The 18,813-nt window shown below is 37.4% G+C and overlaps 1 protein-coding gene across 1 annotated transcript; it reads right to left on the bottom strand.

Moving 5' to 3' along the window:
* Positions 1-323: 323 nt before the first annotated feature.
* On the bottom strand, positions 324-17,575 carry LOC131778844 (AP-2 complex subunit alpha-2-like). Its single transcript, XM_066170815.1, has 25 exons — positions 17,255-17,575; positions 17,003-17,071; positions 16,734-16,876; positions 13,351-13,674; positions 12,383-12,484; positions 12,130-12,238; positions 11,536-11,597; positions 10,895-10,983; positions 10,481-10,552; positions 9,647-9,743; positions 9,401-9,538; positions 8,999-9,106; positions 8,567-8,739; positions 8,062-8,191; positions 7,709-7,810; positions 7,121-7,288; positions 6,445-6,475; positions 6,100-6,265; positions 5,462-5,544; positions 5,173-5,261; positions 4,482-4,606; positions 3,512-3,628; positions 2,908-2,977; positions 2,180-2,314; positions 324-2,024 (listed from the first exon to the last, which is right to left on the bottom strand). The coding sequence occupies exons 1-25, from the start codon at positions 17,316-17,318 to the stop codon at positions 1,947-1,949; spliced, it is 2,844 nt and encodes a 947-aa protein (XP_066026912.1). The 5' UTR covers positions 17,319-17,575; the 3' UTR covers positions 324-1,946.
* Between the last annotated feature and the right edge of the window lie 1,238 nt (positions 17,576-18,813).

The raw sequence follows: 18,813 nt of genomic DNA, 5'->3' as shown, positions 1-18,813 counted from the left end.
CAGCTTTTTAGATCGTCGTCGGCTTTTACCTGAAATAATCATCGTGCTCACCACCATCTTGAATTAATAAATCAAACACTTAATAACTCATTAATAGACCCTTTACCTCTCGAACAAGAGTTGACGCTCCTACTAAACCAATAAGCGACTGAACACAAGTCTTTTTCACCTTTATCTCAGTTTACCACCTAGCAATGCCATCTCTCCCCCCCCCCCCAAAAAAAAAACATCTTTACCATTCCTTTAACATCTTTACATAACCAGTAAGTGATGAATCAGGAGGTGTGAGAACGGCAGTAGCATTATCAAAAGAGCAACACGAGTAACAAAGTAACCATTGTGGTACTTTTATTTAGCGTCAGGCATTATTTCGGCAGCTACACGCCTAGTACTTGAGTTTGATAAATGTTCATCGTTCTTCTTTCTTTTCGTCCTTTCTTTTTCTTATAAAAAAAATCCTAGATGTATACAGGCAGGCTCTTCTTACATGTAAAAGCTTGCTTTAGTAATCACAATTACTGCTAGAGTAAAATACCTCACAACTTTGGATCATATAGTACAATCCCCATTATCCTAATCTTTACTTAAAACTGTCTTACTTCCGCAAACAACAGCCATCTTAACTAAAAGATACGCTTTTACGATCGAAAAAAAAAATTAATGATACCTACATTACTTTTACACTTACAAGCCACCAAGGATCGAGAACACGGCAGAGAGTTTACCGTTCTGTGATTTTTAATGTTACCTACTACCTAAAAAAAATTAATCATATGGCAATAATATTTAATCGTACATCCTCAAAGAAAAAAATTATTTTAATAGTAGGAAAGGAATATAAGCACAACTAACAACTACGCATGCAAGTGTGGGTTTTAAAGAAAACTTTAAAATAGCTTTTTTGGGCCAGATAATAGCTGCTTTACCATCATTCAGTAGAGCTTTCTCCTTCAATTAGAATATTGTAATGAGCGCAAAAATTCTAGCTCAATGCAAACTTGATTGCAATTGTAATTCTGAAGTGATAGAGTGAGGAAAGTACATCTGCATAAATGGAGTAACTCTCGCCTGTGGTTGATCCTCAAGTCAAGGACTACCGCAAACACTCTTATAAGTCCTTGGAGCATATCAATTTCCAGGGACCCTCTGACGGGAGGCTTATTGAAGAAGGTGAAGGGGGGTGGGTGGGGTGGGTGGATTAACAAAACCTCATTGTGGGGCAAAATACGAGTACATGTTTTTTTTACCAACTAAAAAACTTATTTCTCTGATTGAAAACCTACGATTTTCAAAACGAAAACCAATGCAAGCTTTCGAAAACGACTGAATGTTGCATAGCCCACCAAACGTACTAACACGCAACTAACGACAATACTGCCACTACTTAATACTTTTTCGGAGGGGAGTAGGGTAGAGTAGGGTAGGAAGGGGGAGGGGAGCGGGGTAGGAAGGGGAGGGGCTTATCAGAACGTTTGCGGTATGTCACACAACTAAATCAGGCGGACTGTTTTGTGTTACAAGCTCGCAATTATTAAGAAAGCGCAGGCTAAATGATCATACCTTGCTTGTTGGGCTGATAATTTTTCCTTCTTTACTCAACTGAGGAAATGGCAACATGCCACAACTACAACTGAAGACTTAACCAACCACAGCACAGGAAAAGAAGTCGCCCTCACCCTCGCTCTGATTGGCTAAGGAACACTACAGGAGATTCACGGGGTTTATAAGAAAGTGTTACGTCAAAAACTAAATTACAGTCTTAAGTCAATGGTAAAGCTCTCTTACAACACATGTATATTACAACACATGTAAGGCATCAGAAGATAATGAAGTAGATGGGCTGATCAAAATGATCTCCCCAATGGTTCACAAAAAGACTGGTTTACTCCAGATGCACTGTATTATGACAGATGCACCGTGCGAATCTCTCTACCTGGAAAACAGGTTTAAAACTGATCTACCAATAACTCTACTAGAGTTGTGGCCACATGTGGTCTTGAGCTTCTTATTGTCAGTCTAAACATCTGAAAAGGAAAGCAATCACTCTGTTAAAAGGTTAAATTTCCACATCGCAACTCTTGAAGATAATTTTCAGCCATGCTATAACCCCCTTAGCAGATAATTACACTTTTGACACTTTCAAACTTTTAAAAGAAAATTTAACAAGAGTTCTGCTTACTTGAGCTTGTCTATTAGGTTCTAGTCGAAGCAGTGTTCCTATTTGAACGGTTGATCCTTTAATTATACCGGCACACACAAAGTTCTCCGGATTAGGGTCTACATTCTGAAGTAGGGAAACTCCAAAGCCAACGAGCTGAAAGACACCAGACAAAAAGTTATCACATAAAGAAACTACTGATATAGGAATTACATGATGATGCTGACAGAAATTGTGTAAGCAACGAAACTCGTTTTGAAGGTGTTGTCTGATCGTCCGGGTGAGGCTAATCCTGAAAAGCACTGTTGTAAGTGGTAGTAACTGTAGTTTAAACAACCTGAATGAAATTCCCTTCAGTAGGCTCCAACCGATCAGAGTATAGAATATATCTGTTTAAACCAATAAGTTAAAGGTAAAGTCTGGACTCGAGCCCATTGGTCCACCCAGCCGGACCTTATCCCAGTTTCCGAGGGGCATGAAGAAACTAGGAGTATTGCTACCCACCCTCCCCCCTTTAAAGGGATACTAATCCATCCCAAGGTTACCCCCGTTGCGTTCTTGCTTTCCCTCTACTTTCGTTAAATGCAAGTTTGAATGTTCCTTCTCCATCATTCTACTTGTCTCCTGTCTCCACTAGTTATATATTGTGGCCTGCTTTCCTGTCGCCCTGCTTTCCTGTCGCCCTGTCGTCCTGTTGCAACAGCTTTAAGGGAACTACGCTGACTGAGGGTGGCATTCTGATAACTAACCTTTGTCTTAATTGTCTCTGTATCAATTGGAAACTTAGCCTTAAAAATCTGCTGACACTCTTGATCCGGGCTGAAACATGAAATGACGAATAAGAACTTAAACTAGGTCAGAAAACAATACTACAGGAATAACTGGAGCAAGACCTGTGAATCTCACTAACACATGAGGCCATTTTACATGCAATTAAGCCGGAAAAAGTAAGGCCTCCACGGGACTCGAGCCTGTGCCTTGTAGATACCGGCCAAGAATCAGTTATTCAGATGCTGCTTCGTAGATCATTCAGTAGAAGCGCTGACCCTGTACTTAGAAGGCATGTGATCTACCTGTAAAGAACATCACTCCGCTTTCAAATGAAGCACTCTAAGACAGTGGGGTACCACCATTAAGGGGATTTTTCCACTCGAGAGCCAAAAACGTTTAAGGAAATTTTTAGGGAAGCTTCCTCCAGTCCTGGGGGTTTCCGCTGAAAGGAGCTCCCGCTGAGTTATTGTGTAGTTTAGCTTTAATGAAAGACAACTGATACGTTAAGACTTTCCATTCCTCCCATTTTTATTTTCATTCCTAATTCAAGCGAAGATCCATAACTACAACAAATCTACTTACTTTCCCAATTGTTTCCATCTGGAAAAGAAGTCTTGCGAGTTCATATCTGTCGGCGCGAAGAATTTGGAAGGAAACAGTGGGACTGGAAGGACAATTCTTTGGCTCGTGCCGTTCACACTAAAAAGAGAAAGGCAAAAAGGAAATGGTTTATTCTAAAAATAGTGAGAAAAGTATTTGTACGTTTTCTATTATTTGAGTAGGGCTCTCCAACGTATTTCGGCTGACAAATAGACTTCATTCATAAATGGTTGGCCTAATTGCTTATCTGGCCTCGACAGTATGTGTGAAAACGATAGAATTTTCGCTCACAAACAAGGCCAAAAGGGCTGATTAGCATGCACAGAAAAGAATAGTAATCATACCCTTCATTAAGAAAGGGGTACAAAATACGGCAGAAAAAAAAAAAAAAAAACCGAAAAGATCAGTGAAATACATGACTTGTAATCTGTGTTGTTAATTCCCAGTCTAAACCTTCCTATTTTACCTTTGGCCCATTCTTATCTCTTAGGCGTTTGTCATTTGAGCCATTTTCAATAAAGAGCCGGAACTCATCCGGGATTGCACTTTTTAACCACAAGTGGCTGTAATGGCGCAATCTGATTGGCCAATTTGCCGTTGTCACTAAGAGTACCGACAACACTGTTCACGTCAACGTGTCACGCACTAAAAAGAATCGTTTTATTTGACGTCGATATTGTGACAAAAGCGTTATCACTGCGCCTCGTGAGTCCATAACATTTTAACCACTGTGATGGCGAATATAGTTGTCGATAACGACACAGACCGCGCTAAACCACTGTCGATTTGTTACATTTTTCTTTTACTTCGCTTAGTGATTGCTCTTGGAAATATTTGCCAGTTTCTCGACCAATCAGATTCAAAGCTGTCTTGCGCGATACTTAAATTGAGTAGTGTAAATCAATAGGTTAACCTAGAAACCTTTACAAGTAAACGTAGTAAAGAAACATACCCGAATTGAAGATCTATGAGTGGATGGTCTTTGAATTCTGAGATACATTCTACATTTATCATCTGTTTGACTTGTGCTCCGCCCTCCACAATGTTTGGAGGAGAATTGGTGTCAACTTTGATGTGTGAACAAAGTCAAGGATGCAAACTAAACGAATGAAAGGTCCCTGTGCGTCTGATAATTCTTCAGAAATAAACTGAGTCATTAAAATGTTAAGTGGAATGGGGAAAGAAGATTTTAACTCAAGTTTCGCTCTAGAAATGGATTCTCAAGATTTGTAGACAAATCTTAAACCACAGGACACCCAGCCAGCATAAAGTATACAAGTCTACCAAGTCTGCCGGAGTTTCGCGTGGTATCATTATCACAACATTAGAAAAAGTACCACATCTCCTGCCAGACACAGGGCTAATGCTTTGCAATCCACCACAATAAATGTTTATGGGCAAATGACAAACGGGGAGAAAAGAAACTTTTCCCTCTCGTCTTTCAGCCGTTTGTAGACTTAACCCAAAACATTTTCTTTAAATTTGGACAAATAAGTATTTTCTAATTTTCTACAGACTTGATCTAAGGATTATTGGCAAGATGAGAAAAATCAGCTCATTTTTTGCCGTTTCCTGTTACCGTTGCTGTGAATGTTTTGCTTAAACTCAACAACAACATGAGCGCCTTTGACTGAAAGGATATGAGTATTAAGATCTCCCGGCAAGTGGACCATGGAAGAAAACGAAACAAACTGGGATGAGGTCTTGTTGCCATAGAACACACCAAGAGCCCCTAGAAAAAAAAACAACAACACGTTAGCATTACGAAAAAAAAGACAGGAAAAAACATAGAATATAAAAATAACGACGCATATGAAAATCAAAATTGGTACTAATAACATTGACCTGTGGTTCTGTGACCGATTTTGGACCGATGGAAAACCAAGCATTTAAACAGCAGAGGTTTTCTATATTGAGATAAAAGCTACTTACCTTTATCGTCTTTGAATTCCGATTTGATACCAACTTGTAGGATGTCAGTTTCAAAAAGAACCCCAGTGTTTTTACACACAAATCTGTTAAAAAAAATTGTGGGAAATCTTAGTAAGTCTTGTTTAATCATCTTTAGAGGACTGCAACAAGTCATTAGTGTTTTTCACACACATCTAATAGACTCTTGGACTACCAAGATCACCTCTTCACTGTGTACAACATGCTTCTGATGTTACATAAATTCATCCCAAAAGTTGTTTGATAATGCAAAGAGCACATATCAAAAAATTAAATATGTGAAGTACAACTTCAAATAACGGCCACCTCCCTTGTACGACCTGTTAACGAATGGTTGATCAAAGATCTAAACAGTATCACATTTGTTATTGCTGAAGTTCAGCAACAAAATTTTCATTTCAGAGTTATTTTTCATTTCCTACTTTACTGATATATCTTTATTGGACTGCACATTTATGAGCTATAATAAACATTTTATAGCAAAAGGAAATATAGCCTCGAATACCGGGTCTCTTGTTACACCGATACCTTTCCATAACAGTCACCCTCTACAATAGCTATTTTTCGCTCTCCCCAACGTGGCCGTTGTGGAGAGGATTTAAGATTATACAAAAACTAACTTCTTGAGATTTTCCTCTGCCCCTGGGGTTATGGATGGAGCACTCCCTGCCATGGGGGCTGGAGGCATCTCAAACACGTCTACAAGAAGGCCACCTCCTCCTGTCTCGGGAGGTCCAAAGTTATTTGTCAAAGGCTTTGAAACTATTGTCTCTGTACCCAGGAGGTCTGAAACAAAATACTTTAGTAAGTGCCAAAACTTAACTTTAAAAAAATGTTTCAGCAGTGGAATGACAGCCTATTGGTTACTGGTACTAAGAAGCAAGTTACCACATTAAAGAAGGTCAGTGGAGTGCTTGACAGCAGTGAAAGCGATAGAAATTGAACAAAACTTAATAAAATGTTACCTGGTTGTAGGGCTGGATTGGGGGCAGGAGCCTGCAATAAAAAAATCTTCCTATTATTCCTTGCTATTAATTTAACCCTTTAACCCCTAAGAGTGTCTAACATCTTATTTCTCCTTACAATATCACCCTTGAATCAACCATTTAGGTCATGAGAATAGAGGAAATGATCATCAACTACAGCAGCTCTTGATTATTAAACAAATTCTCTTTACCAGCACCATGGTAAATGTATAGTTAACAGTATGGAGCATATAGACAGTGATGCTAGGAGGTAAAGGGTTAAGACAAGAAAGGTCAGGCAGTTTTTATAAATCAAAGTGATAATAAATTATAACACAGTGTCTTTCTAAACAAAATTTGTATACACAAAAAGCGTACAACAACTCAGAAGGCAACTACAATTGTAGTCTGTCTCTTGGCATCTACTACATGGGATGATATCTCAGTATACCTAAAATTCATACCTGTCAACAGCTTGCCCAATCAAATAAAGCATGATTTACTGTCTGGACAGCACGCTAACCATGATGAAATATCAACTTAAATTTTCTTATGGAATGTAAATTGCTCTTATCTTCTATTTAAATTATATTGTGTCAAATCTCCTTTTTTTTCTTTTTTTTCAGAATTACTTTCTACAATAATCATGGACTTTTACAATATTCAAACAGTGTACCTCGTTAATAGTAACAGGAACCTGGCCATTAGCAGTTGGTTTTTCCACTGGTTCAGTCTTCTCTTCTTTCTCAATGATTCCTGTTTTCTCCTGCTTCTTTTTCTTCAGTTTTGCTAAGATGGAAGACTCACGTTCTGGGAATGGTGGCATCTCTTCAAGAACAGTAGCCTATGAGGAGAAAATGGAGGGACAATTCTGTGACAAAGTGAGAAGAGTTTTCCAGATTTAAGGCTGAAATGGGATGGGTAACATTTAACTATATATATATATATATTATATATATTTATGATCTTGGAGCCGCATCTCGTGAAATTTCGTGTTTATTCTATAATCATACTCTTTATAGCTTTTATCATACATTTTTTCAACCAACAGTAACCAAGGGAACTCAAACAAACTAGTTTCACTGTTTTCACACTGATGTGTTCTTAATGATAAATCATCTCTTTAATTCACAACTTTTAACTCAGCCAATACAGGACCAGCAGAAAAAGTCCTATTCCCACCAACATTTTCAATGAAAATGTAACAAATAAGGTAGAAACACTCCACTATGATCTTTACAAAAGCTCAAAATGTTAACCTTACCAAAACATCTGGAGATGCAACAGTACTAAGCTTTAAGTACTCCAAAGCTCTCTGCTGGATCTCAGCATCAGAATTTTTGAGGTTATTATCACTACGCAAAATCTGGGAGAATAAAATTTTACACATTACCAAGGGTTATTCTGACCAAAATTTTTTCCAATAAAATAACAAATTCTGTAAAATAGCTGGAAGTAATAATACCTAAAGAAAATGAGAAATATGAAGTGGTTAGACAAATTTTTTAATTTCAGCAATTTTCGAGGAATTTCTAAAAGTAATTTCATAGAGTCAAAATAGAATGGTGTGTTGCAACAGGAGCTTTATTTCACACAAAATAAGAACTCTCTTTGTACCTCTTGGATGTATCCCTTGATCTCAGGGAAGAGGTTAATAAACTTGACGTATGTTGACATCAGCAGGCCTCTTGTGGAGGATGCACAAAGTGGAAACTTACTGTGCAGCAGCTGGAATTGAACCATGGGACTAAAAGAAAGACAATAAAAAGCAAGTGACACTAAAGAGGGCAGCAGCTAGGTGGTGATCATAATATAATGGGCAAAATTTTGATTAAAGCTAACTTTATGTGTTCCATGAACACTTCAATTTGAGGGAAGGGGTGGCAAACTCCAAAAACAAAAAAAAGTCATGAAGAAAAACGGCAAATTAATATAAAATTGGAATGGTATTTGTTATTTGCATTGTTAATAAATGAAGATTACATCAAACGCATTTAATTTAAAAATTAGTGTTTAAGACTGGAAATAATTGAGTATCATAGCCATTTCCATTGCCACCAAGCAGCCTGGAAAGCGAAAGATAGACAATCAGCTTCAGCTCTGTAACAGCTGAAAATCATACCTTGACCTTGGGTCTCCTGCAATAAGATTTCCAAACTCTCCAAGAATGTAGCCACCAACTTTGACCATGTTCTCATGGCATGATGGAGACTGCAGTGCTTCAAACACTGTCTTTGCAGCATAGCCCTGGATGTCATCTCGATTTATCACTATTTGGATCACACGAAACCAAACCTACAAGAAATGTTCTTAAATTATAGATTGAAGAACGACTTGCTTTCTGTTCAATTTGTTTCCAATCTAAACAAAGCACTGCTTGTTGTTGAAGCAATGTAGAGCATTCAGAAGTTCTTACTGCTGACATAATGATAAAACTACCCATAAAAATCAATCTAAAGTTGAATGTGTTCACCTCTCAGAAACAGGGAATCTCTCAAAAGGCTTCTTATACCAGCTACCCATGTTAGTGGACAATAAAGACACTTATCCATACCTCTTCACTGACGTAATCCCCAGCAATTCTTATAAGTGTAAGGATGGTGTCCATGTACCAGGAATAATCTGTTGCAAACTTCTCTGCAAGTATTGCCACTTTCAACACCTTGCAAAAGAAAAACAAAATTAGAACCTCTTTTTAATCAGGCCTTGGAAAAACCTCTCGTGCTTTGAGATCCTAAAAAAATTAATTTGGTGAAATTCTAAGACAGAAATGAGATATCTTACATCACAAACTTTTGACCCACCTATTACTTGAATGAAGAAAGAAATCTTCATTCTGAAGAGAAATGCAGCAGAAACTAAAAGCTTTCCATATGGAGTATATATACAGTACCTTCCTTTAAAATATGTTGCTAAATTAAGTTATTTTACAGTATGTTTAATACATTTTTTTTACCATTTCCTCTTTGATGGAGTAATCAGCAGTTTCCAGGTAAGTTAACATTTCAGAAACAATCTCTTCAGCATTGTTTTTGTCACACATGGCATAGAGGAGGTCAACAGCTCTTTGACGTACACTGACATCTCGTTCAGTCTAGAGTAAACAAAAATACACTTTGTTATACACATCGACAATAAGCCAGGGCTCTCAACCTTGCAATGATCTTAAATCTGTAAAAGATCTAAAATCTGTCCTCCTCACCTTCAGTGCTCCAACAACAGTCTCCTGATGTTTCCTAACTGCATCAACTGAAAACTCAGAATTTGACATCAAGCACAATCCTTCCAAAGCAAGATACCTATAAAATGAATTTCAAAGAACAATGATAAAAAGAAAAGAAAACAAGAATGTCCACTGGATTAAATGTCTTGCTAATTTTTACATGTTTTGACCAGTAAGAGTATTTAGTGTAATACTACCCTTCAAAAAGATTTTTAGTGACCAGATTGTGATACAAAGGAAGCAGCACAGTGTCATTCTTTTATGTTCAAAATTGAGCCATAAGCATTTGGAACAGCTGGGGCATTTTTCTGAACAGACAATGAAATGTGCCAGTTGCTGGTTTATTTTTACAACCCTGAGGTACTGAGGTGATGGGTGGTAACCACAAGTCCAATAACAAAAACATGCACAAATCCCTGTCATTCTTTACTTGATATATGTCACTGAGTACACTGGAATCCCCCAAAATAAAAAATAATATTTCACAATTCAAAAAACATATATATCTTGAGCCACTCTATAATAGCAAAGGCATTCAGAAATGCCATCCATATATAATTGTTACATGAAATACATGGCTAAGTTTATTGGAATCTAAAGCAATGAAGAATAATTTGTCACCATCCATAAGCAAAATAACTTTTGGGTCCAAATTGGAAAGGGCTGTTTAGGGCTTCAAGCAACTTCCTGATCCCTACTATGCATGGGGTGCCCATCTATAATCCCATCTATGATATAATCTGATTTGGTATTTTATGATGTTTGATGGCCCATGCATGCATGTTCTCACAAAAAGAACCAAACTCATCATACCTCAAGTTGGTCTCCTTGTGTGTCAAAAATTGACCCAGCTGGTTACAGCCTCTTATCAACAAGCTTTGTTCACTAAAAACACAACAAAACAATATGAAACTTAGTCACTTTGCTGAAAATCAGAGAGTGCTATCGACTAGAAAACAAGTTTTGGCAACACCATTGATTCAACACTCCTAACCTCGGATTTTCCAGCTTGGCAATTCATTCATGCCCCAAAATAAAACTACTTTCTGTGGCATTAAGGTGTTTGGGGTAATGTTGTCTAATGAGTGGCTCAAGTGAAGGGCCCACTTAAATAAATCCTTTAACCTACTCAACTGAAAACTTAAATAACTAAGGAAATGGCAACATCAGAGTTCAACTCAAAAGTTGGTATTGCTCTCCATGCAAGAAAGGAACTTTGCTGGTTACCTGTCCATGTGTATAATCAAATTGATTGCTTCAAAGAGGACAGCATTCCTTGCATTTGAATGCTGAACTTTCTTTGATTTGGGTGGTTCCTGACAGAGAGTGAGAGAAAGAAAAAAAAAATTGAGCTCAAAACTTGGACTTAAAGCTACATTCAGCATTAAAATTAGTTGACACATTGTGTTTGATAAGCTCTCTTTATGTGTAGAATAACACTCCTGTTTCTACCACACTCAAAGTCATCAACAAGATCCCCCTTCCCCATTCAGTTTTAGCTAAAAAAATCATGGAGTCATGATACACCATCTTTTTTTTTGGGAGGGGGGGAGGGGGGAGGGGAAGAAAGGGGGCACTGGGTTAACTTAAAGAAGGCAAAGGAGATAAAATTGAAGTAATGAGGGTTTGAAAAGATCGTGTCAACAATTTGTTGCCAATTGTAGCTACAACTTCCAGTCCCTATATTTCTTAATTCCTTTTTTGGCCACATAACAATCAATGTTTACAGAGGTCTATTCAGCAAAAAATTAAGAAATAAGAAAATTTGGTATTTTATTGAGTAAGGCAAGTAACATTAAGAGAGGATTAATTTCAAAGCAGTATGATGTAACATAAGCACTGTTGCATGGAAATGCTAAAAAACATACCTGAGCCTTGTTGAGAATGGTTTCCAAACACTCATTTAGCCTCCCAAAGACAGCAGGGTCATCTAACAAGAACAAACAGGAATTGGGTAAAAAAACACAAATTCAGTTAGGAGGCAGTCCTTCACAAACAAAATCAAAATGAAAAATTGCTGACTTCAGCTAAACAAGAATGGAATTTTTCTCGAACAATCTATTTCCCAGTTTTCCTGTACATCTATTTTGAGCAAGGGAACACCCAGTAATTCTAAGCAAAAGGTTTCTATACTATCTTAAATTTTAAAAGTAGAGCGAAAGTTGAGAAGAGAACCCCCCCCAACAATCTTCCACTCTAACCCTTCATCAAATATGGCAGCTTGGTGAATAATCACAAGCCAGAAATGCTAACCTATGTTCCAAATAAAACACCCACAGTACAGGCTAATTTTCCTCCAGCAAGTTTAACTTCTAAGTTTTAGCTTGCAACAAATTAATTTGTTTGTTTGCAGTATGCTATCATTATCATGTATCTTAATACGTAGCACATTGCCACCAGCAGTATATTTTGGCAACAAATCTGATCCAATTGGATCACAAAGAATAAGATGAACTGATCACCTGGAGGAGGGTACATCTGGAGAAGTTTAATAAGCTTGACGCAAAGCCATGGAGCAGGAACAAAGTAGTAGGTGTAGTCTTGAAGGTCCGTGTAAGATGATGTCACAATCTATTGAAAAGGAAATCAATGTTTATTATGTCAGAGTATAAAACAGTCCAAAAGGTCAGATGGTCATTGTGCAGAATTATGGAATGCATGAACACTACAGCTTTATGAACAACCAGAAGGTATAGCATGCTGTAATACTCTTACCCTACTAAGTCTTGAGACTGCCAGTTGAACACAACCCTTGTACTCGTCAGCAAAATAATGGACAAATCCATGGATAAGGCTGGCTGCTGAGGTTACCACACCCTAGTGGGTAAACAATCACATTAATGCCAGTCCAAATGGCAACTTTCAGACATTTCAAAACAAAAAAAGCTTTTCTCTAAAAACAGAGCATAAAACTGCTCACATAGAGGTCTCAGTAGTCCAAGCAGAAATGTACAGGAGAAAATGACCAGCAAAAAACAATCACCATAAGCAAATTTCTTCTGGCTCCTAAGATCAAGAATCAAAATCCAATCCTCCTAAATGATGATTACATTTTCCTAGATGAATTATTCTTAGAAATCTGGTGTTTCAACTGGACAAAATTCCCTCAGAGATATTTTGTTATCTCTCATTGCTTGTTTGCTTGTAAATGTACAGGGCACTTATTGTAATGAAAATAACAGTACATAATAGTACTTTTAAAAGACTGTAATTACTGGTAAGTGGGTTTAAGTTCACTTTGAATCAGACCATCACTTACTAACTGAACTGATATAAAACCCTCACATTCTCATGAGAATGTAAATCATACACATTTAGCCAGTGAATATCGAACAAAGTCTGGACATAAAAAGCAGCTATCTCAACGGGGAAGCAATTTTGTCTCCTGGGGCGAACACACTCTTTATTCCTTTAACTTTCAGAAGTGATTAACATGTATCTTCTCCCTAAAATATCCATATATTATTCAGCAAACAGGTAATGAGTATAATCAAACTTATCGAGTAGAAGTTGTTATCTTGATCTAACACCACATTCTTGTAATTAATTTACAAGGAAATGTTTAGTAGCTAAAGGAGAGAATTAACAATCAGATCTTACGAGTGAAAGGATTAAGTCATTTTCTCTAGAAGGCAAGAATATGGATTTCTTCAATTTTAAAGGCTAAACAACCATTCACTCACCAGATGCTTATCATTTAACAGTTGAACTATTCTTGATGTCCACTCTGCAGGAGGCAAGATATCTGTTTTAAGCCTGAAGAGTTTCAGAACACAGAGTGCAGCGCACTGCTTCACACTGTCATTAGTGTCGGGGGAGACTAATAACTTGGGGACTTCTTTGCCGACTGCCTCTACCATCTCCTCATTGCCAATGTTTGCAATGCATTGTAGAGCAAGACAGACATTGATGGGATTGCGACTGGACAAGTCATTCTTGATGCTTTGGATAATCAGCTTGATGAGTTCACTGTTTGCACTCACAAGGACTGAGATAAAAAGGTACCCCTGAATATAAAAGAAAAAATACACAAGTATTAAGCAATACTATTCAAATTTCAATCACTCAGGAAACAGGTTGAAGGAGGCAGAAAATATAGCCCATAGTAGTTACAGTTAGACTTGTATTAGCCAGTACATTATTTAGCAGTAATATCAAACCTCTAATAAATGGTTATTTGTCAAAGAGCCCAGTTTCTCCCTTTATTACACCCATTTTGAAATCACTGGTGGTCCTTGTAATCTGATTGGCTCTACTTGGTGTGATTTATTCATGAATCGCACCAATTTTTGCTTTAAATCACATCTTTTTCCCAGGCAATGAGGAGGTTACACTAAAAATGAAACTACCTATCAGATTTCAAGGCTTGTTTAAAGTAACTGATCAAATTGCAGAAAAATGAAAGACAGAGTATTATGTGGCAAATTTTGTTTCCAAAACTCTTACTCCCCCCCCCCCCCAAAAAAAATGGATGAATTTAATTTCAGTCCTGCTCAGTACTGCATCAATAAAATGTTTGAAATGACCAAGTCCTGTATTTAGGTGATTTCAAAATGGATGTGATAAAGTGGTAATTGAACCTCGTGTCATGTAATTTTGGTCCGAAATCATACTTGTGATTTCAAATCGAACTCGCGCTGCGCGCTCATTCGATTTGGAAATCATGTGTATGATTTCAGCCCAAATTGCACTCCCCTCAATTAGTTCAAATACCATTATTAATCATAGTAATTTTGACCTCTACTTAGCAGTTACAGCCATCTTTATAAAGTTTCAACTGCTCTTCTCTCAATCGTCTTGACCTGTATTTAACAGTACCTTAACCTTTGAAACCCTGAAAGTGACCAACATCTAATTTCTCCATACAGATATATGGTTGAATCTTTCATTAAGATAATGAGAATAAAGAGAATAATCACTATCCAAAGAAGCATTGATTGTTATACAAATTCTCCATGTTAGTACTCAAGGAAATGTATAGAGAAGAAAATGGAGAACATAGATACTGATGTTAGGGTGTAAAGAGTTAAAATAAAACCACTAAAACAAAATTATGAATAATTCCATGGAATTTGTATTGGAAAGTGACCCCTATTAAGCTGTCACTCAGCTATTCTTTATGGGTGATAAATTTTAATGTAACTGCTTTTATTGCTTATTACAGTTATTCCATTAGCTTGTCATAGTGAAAAGAAGATAATCAGATTACATGTGGGCACAATTTAATACAATGGATACAAATTTCTCTTGAATGCTTTTTTAAGGGACAAAGTATCTGATCAAATATTTAAATTTGTCTGATAACAATGTCAAAATTTGTGAATTGTTTTAAATGAGAACAGGTGTGTAGGGCAGATGCCAGTTGGCTTTGTCAACTGCAAAACATTGCACAGTTCTAACCACAACACCATACCTAAAAATTTGAAAGGTTCAGTGACTAATTCAATCAAAATACATTTAATACCATAGTCACTTCATATTGTGAAAAATATTGAAATAGACTTCTCTACAATTTTTCCTGTTTAACAAGGGTGTTTGAGACTGAGTATACTTTACATTATATGTTTTTATGATGTCAAATCCATATCTAACTTTAAAATAATCAACACCAAAAAGTTTAAAAAAAAGAGCAAGTTAAATTTTCTTATGTACCTCATTGTTTTCCCTCCTTTAATAAATTGTGTGAAAGCTCACCAAATGCCATGGCAGTCAACTCTGGGCACAACCTTTCATCTCCAAGGATCAACAAAATTTATGATTTTGTGACAGAAGCTTACTTGATTTTTATGATTAGGTTGCATCTGGGCATTGAGCATAGATAATGTTTAATTTTGCCTTTTAGCTTGGGATGCAACCAATCAATACAACAATTTTTATTTTTATTTCAAAGGTACAATCGTCATCTCTGAAGTCCCAGTTGCAAAATTTCCTTGCTTAATTTAAATACCGCTTTCTGAATACCAGCAACACTACCTTTACTCTGGGATGACAAAAATCAAACTGAAAAGAATTTAATAAGTTTCTCTCACGATTAGCATTTTGAGTAGTCACATTTGAGGAAATGTTTGTCAAGATGACACAAAAACAGTTTGTCATCCTGCTGCAAATGGCTCCTAGTGCTTAAAGCTATGACTTTTTCATTGTTATTTTTTAAAAGCACCTTAAATTGCAGCACTTTAAGATACACGAAATCTAGAGAATTCAAACTACCCTAGCCTTACTTGGGAGATTTAAAGCAGAATGAGAAATCTTTGGAGGAAATCCATTATGGCAATACACGACATGGAAGACTAATACCCTGTGTGGAAAATTCCAGGCTATTGCTCTTAAGTTACAAGTTGGGTGATGTTGAAACTCTTCTGAACTCTTGACTTGCAATAAAAGTATTAAAAAATATTGACACTCCCTAACAATAAATGAAAGATCTACTTGAAAGGCACAAAAAGTTATTTTCTAGGGCCAGTTGCATTTAATTTACAAAGAAAGTCCAAGAGCATGGAACATGTAAATACATGTACCTTTAAAAACTCGTGTACACGGTATAATCAAAATTATATCTTATAATTAAGGTATCTATAAATTCAACTTTAACAAAAATACACAGAAAATAACCCTGTGATAAGATTATCTGCGGGAACAAAATTTGAGTGGTGTTAAAATTTAAGTATCTACGGGAAACCGTTAAAAATGCATGAAATAGGTGAATCGAAGGTAAAATTAGCTTTGCCGCTGTTGATTGATTTTTCACCTCAACTGTCGTGCAGACGCTTTAAATACCGGCAGTACCTGACCAAATGTAAAAAGTTTCGATGTACTTTTACTTCTTGAAAATGGGAACTTTCGGTTGTTCATCAATATTAAAAGATCGCGGTTTGATTAACCCATAGTGGAATCAAAATTTGGTGTTTAATCTAGCGAAAATATCCTCCCTGAGTGCTTTCACAGTTTGAAATCCGCGTTAAATGTTTAAGTTGGTCTGGTATGGCAGCTTCAAAAAGCAAACATTTTTAACTCGTGTAAATCAAAATAATTAAGGGGCGCTTCCATATTGCTTGGGAATACTTACGATTTGTTTTTCCGTATACTTGTTAGACGATAGCAGATTCACGGCTTCCATGTGACCAAAATCGATATCGTGGCCAAGAAGAAATATAAACAGAAGCTTGCAAACGTACTTCTTCTTTTGGTAACCATCTAACTGCTTATCGCCTGAGGAAAACAAAAAAAAGTATGAAATGGAAACCGAACACGTTCCATCTTCCGATGAGATTAGCTCATAACGAAAACTTACCAAGTTCGATTTGAACGTACGGTTTCGTAAATACGCAAACTTACCTTTGAATTTATTTCTAATATTTGCAAGCTCCTTGTTTATCCGCTTCATCTCAGCTTCTTTAGATTTACCTGAAACAATAAGGGATGTTTGAATCCCGCGTGTGACAGAATGCCGCGATGAAGCGAAACGCTGAGAACGATCACATAGTTGATTTCAACCGATCAAGACACACGTGTCAAACGCGACACAGACTCAAAAATGAAAACACCTTCGAGAAACTTAGAAAGATGAAAATTTTTACTGTCACTTACAGTTCCTAATGTCAGAAATGAAAACGGCTAAGCCCCTCATTCCCTCTCCTTTTACCGCGGGCATCTTGGTTGAGTAGTATAGTGTTCCACAATATCAGTCTTCAAATCTGACACAGCCCACTTCACAAGCACCTCGGCTCAGGTCCGATGCAAGTGGAATATTCACTTGATGACTGACCAGAACTGTGTAATCCGACTTGTACCGTTTTAGGGTTGCAGGAAACTAGCTACCGGTGCCAATCGCGACGCGATGGTGGATATTCGGTCCTCTCGGGCTAAATTGGAGACGGAAGATGGCAGCCGCCATCAAACATCCTTCAAAGCGAGGCCAGGAGCATGGCGCCCCCGCACCCCTAAGACTACTGTCAGCAGAACATTCACTGGCGTCAAAATTGCAAAATACGTTGTGTAAGAAACATAAAACTTATCAGCGTTACACGATGGGCAGCAAATAACAATCATGTCACATAAACTGCGACTCACAACTTTTTTTACCCTAGAAAAATGAGCGAATGTGGGCGAACTACAAAACGATTTTCCCGAAGTTCCGGAGGCAGCCTCTAGTGGAAAAAGTAATTGAAACTTCCGCCGAGTAAGTATGGCCCAGACGTTCAGCAGGCCATGCGTAACGTACTATTAACCGCTATACGCTCATCATTCACTGAAACACTTGCATGAGTGATGCATAATAATAAGAATATATTTACACTCATTATACTATTTTTGTTTTTCTTTCTCAAACACAAATAGGAGTCGAGGACGGGTTTTCGACACCTCTCCCCATTGAGAACATTTTCGATTTCGAGCTTTGCTATTTGAATGTTACAAAGCTAAGGGGCGAGCCTGTTTGTCTGACAAATAGTAACTGATACTTCAAAGAGCAGTATGCTGAAATTTTTGGTTAAAATTTCGATTCACTTGAGTACACAGCTACTTATTATCTAAAACGGTTTGTGCGCACCTCCCTAGGAGTGGAAGGTGAAAGTTCTAAATTCAAGATCTTCACGTTTCAGGTTTCACTTGGAAATGTCTCGAACCACAGGCGGAGCTTGGAGAAAGCTCGCGAGTTTTTATTCCAAATCTGAAAAGCCTTCTTCTGCGCTGGAGTACGTAATAAAAAGAGACTGGCTGTGTTCTAGGAGCGCGGAAGAGTGGCTATTTTACAACAGAGGGCGTGGTCACATATACTTAATTGACCATGACGTGTTGGTTCAGACCATGAGTCTACTGATCGACTTTAGTGAGAATATATTGAACATTTGGGTGTGCGACTGGCAGCGTACTCAGCTATTTTTGAATCACCAGTTTGTCGTGATTAAAACAAAGAACTGGTGGTGGTCCATTGAGAAGAACTCGGAAGTAATTCTCATTCAGAGAAGCAAACACTTCAAGGGATATGGTGGAGTCCTCGACTACGCAAACAACAACAAGAGGAAAACTCCATTAATTCGAGTCAGCTCTGACGTCGGACAGAAAACCATGAAGGATCTTATAGAGTTTCTTCATGAAGAAGACGAACTGAACAAGACGAACTGAACAAGACGTACTTTTGGAACGTA

Source organism: Pocillopora verrucosa, chromosome 8, assembly GCF_036669915.1.
Source record: "Pocillopora verrucosa isolate sample1 chromosome 8, ASM3666991v2, whole genome shotgun sequence".
Taxonomy (NCBI): domain Eukaryota; kingdom Metazoa; phylum Cnidaria; class Anthozoa; order Scleractinia; family Pocilloporidae; genus Pocillopora; species Pocillopora verrucosa.
This window is presented reverse-complemented; position numbering and strand designations above follow the sequence as displayed.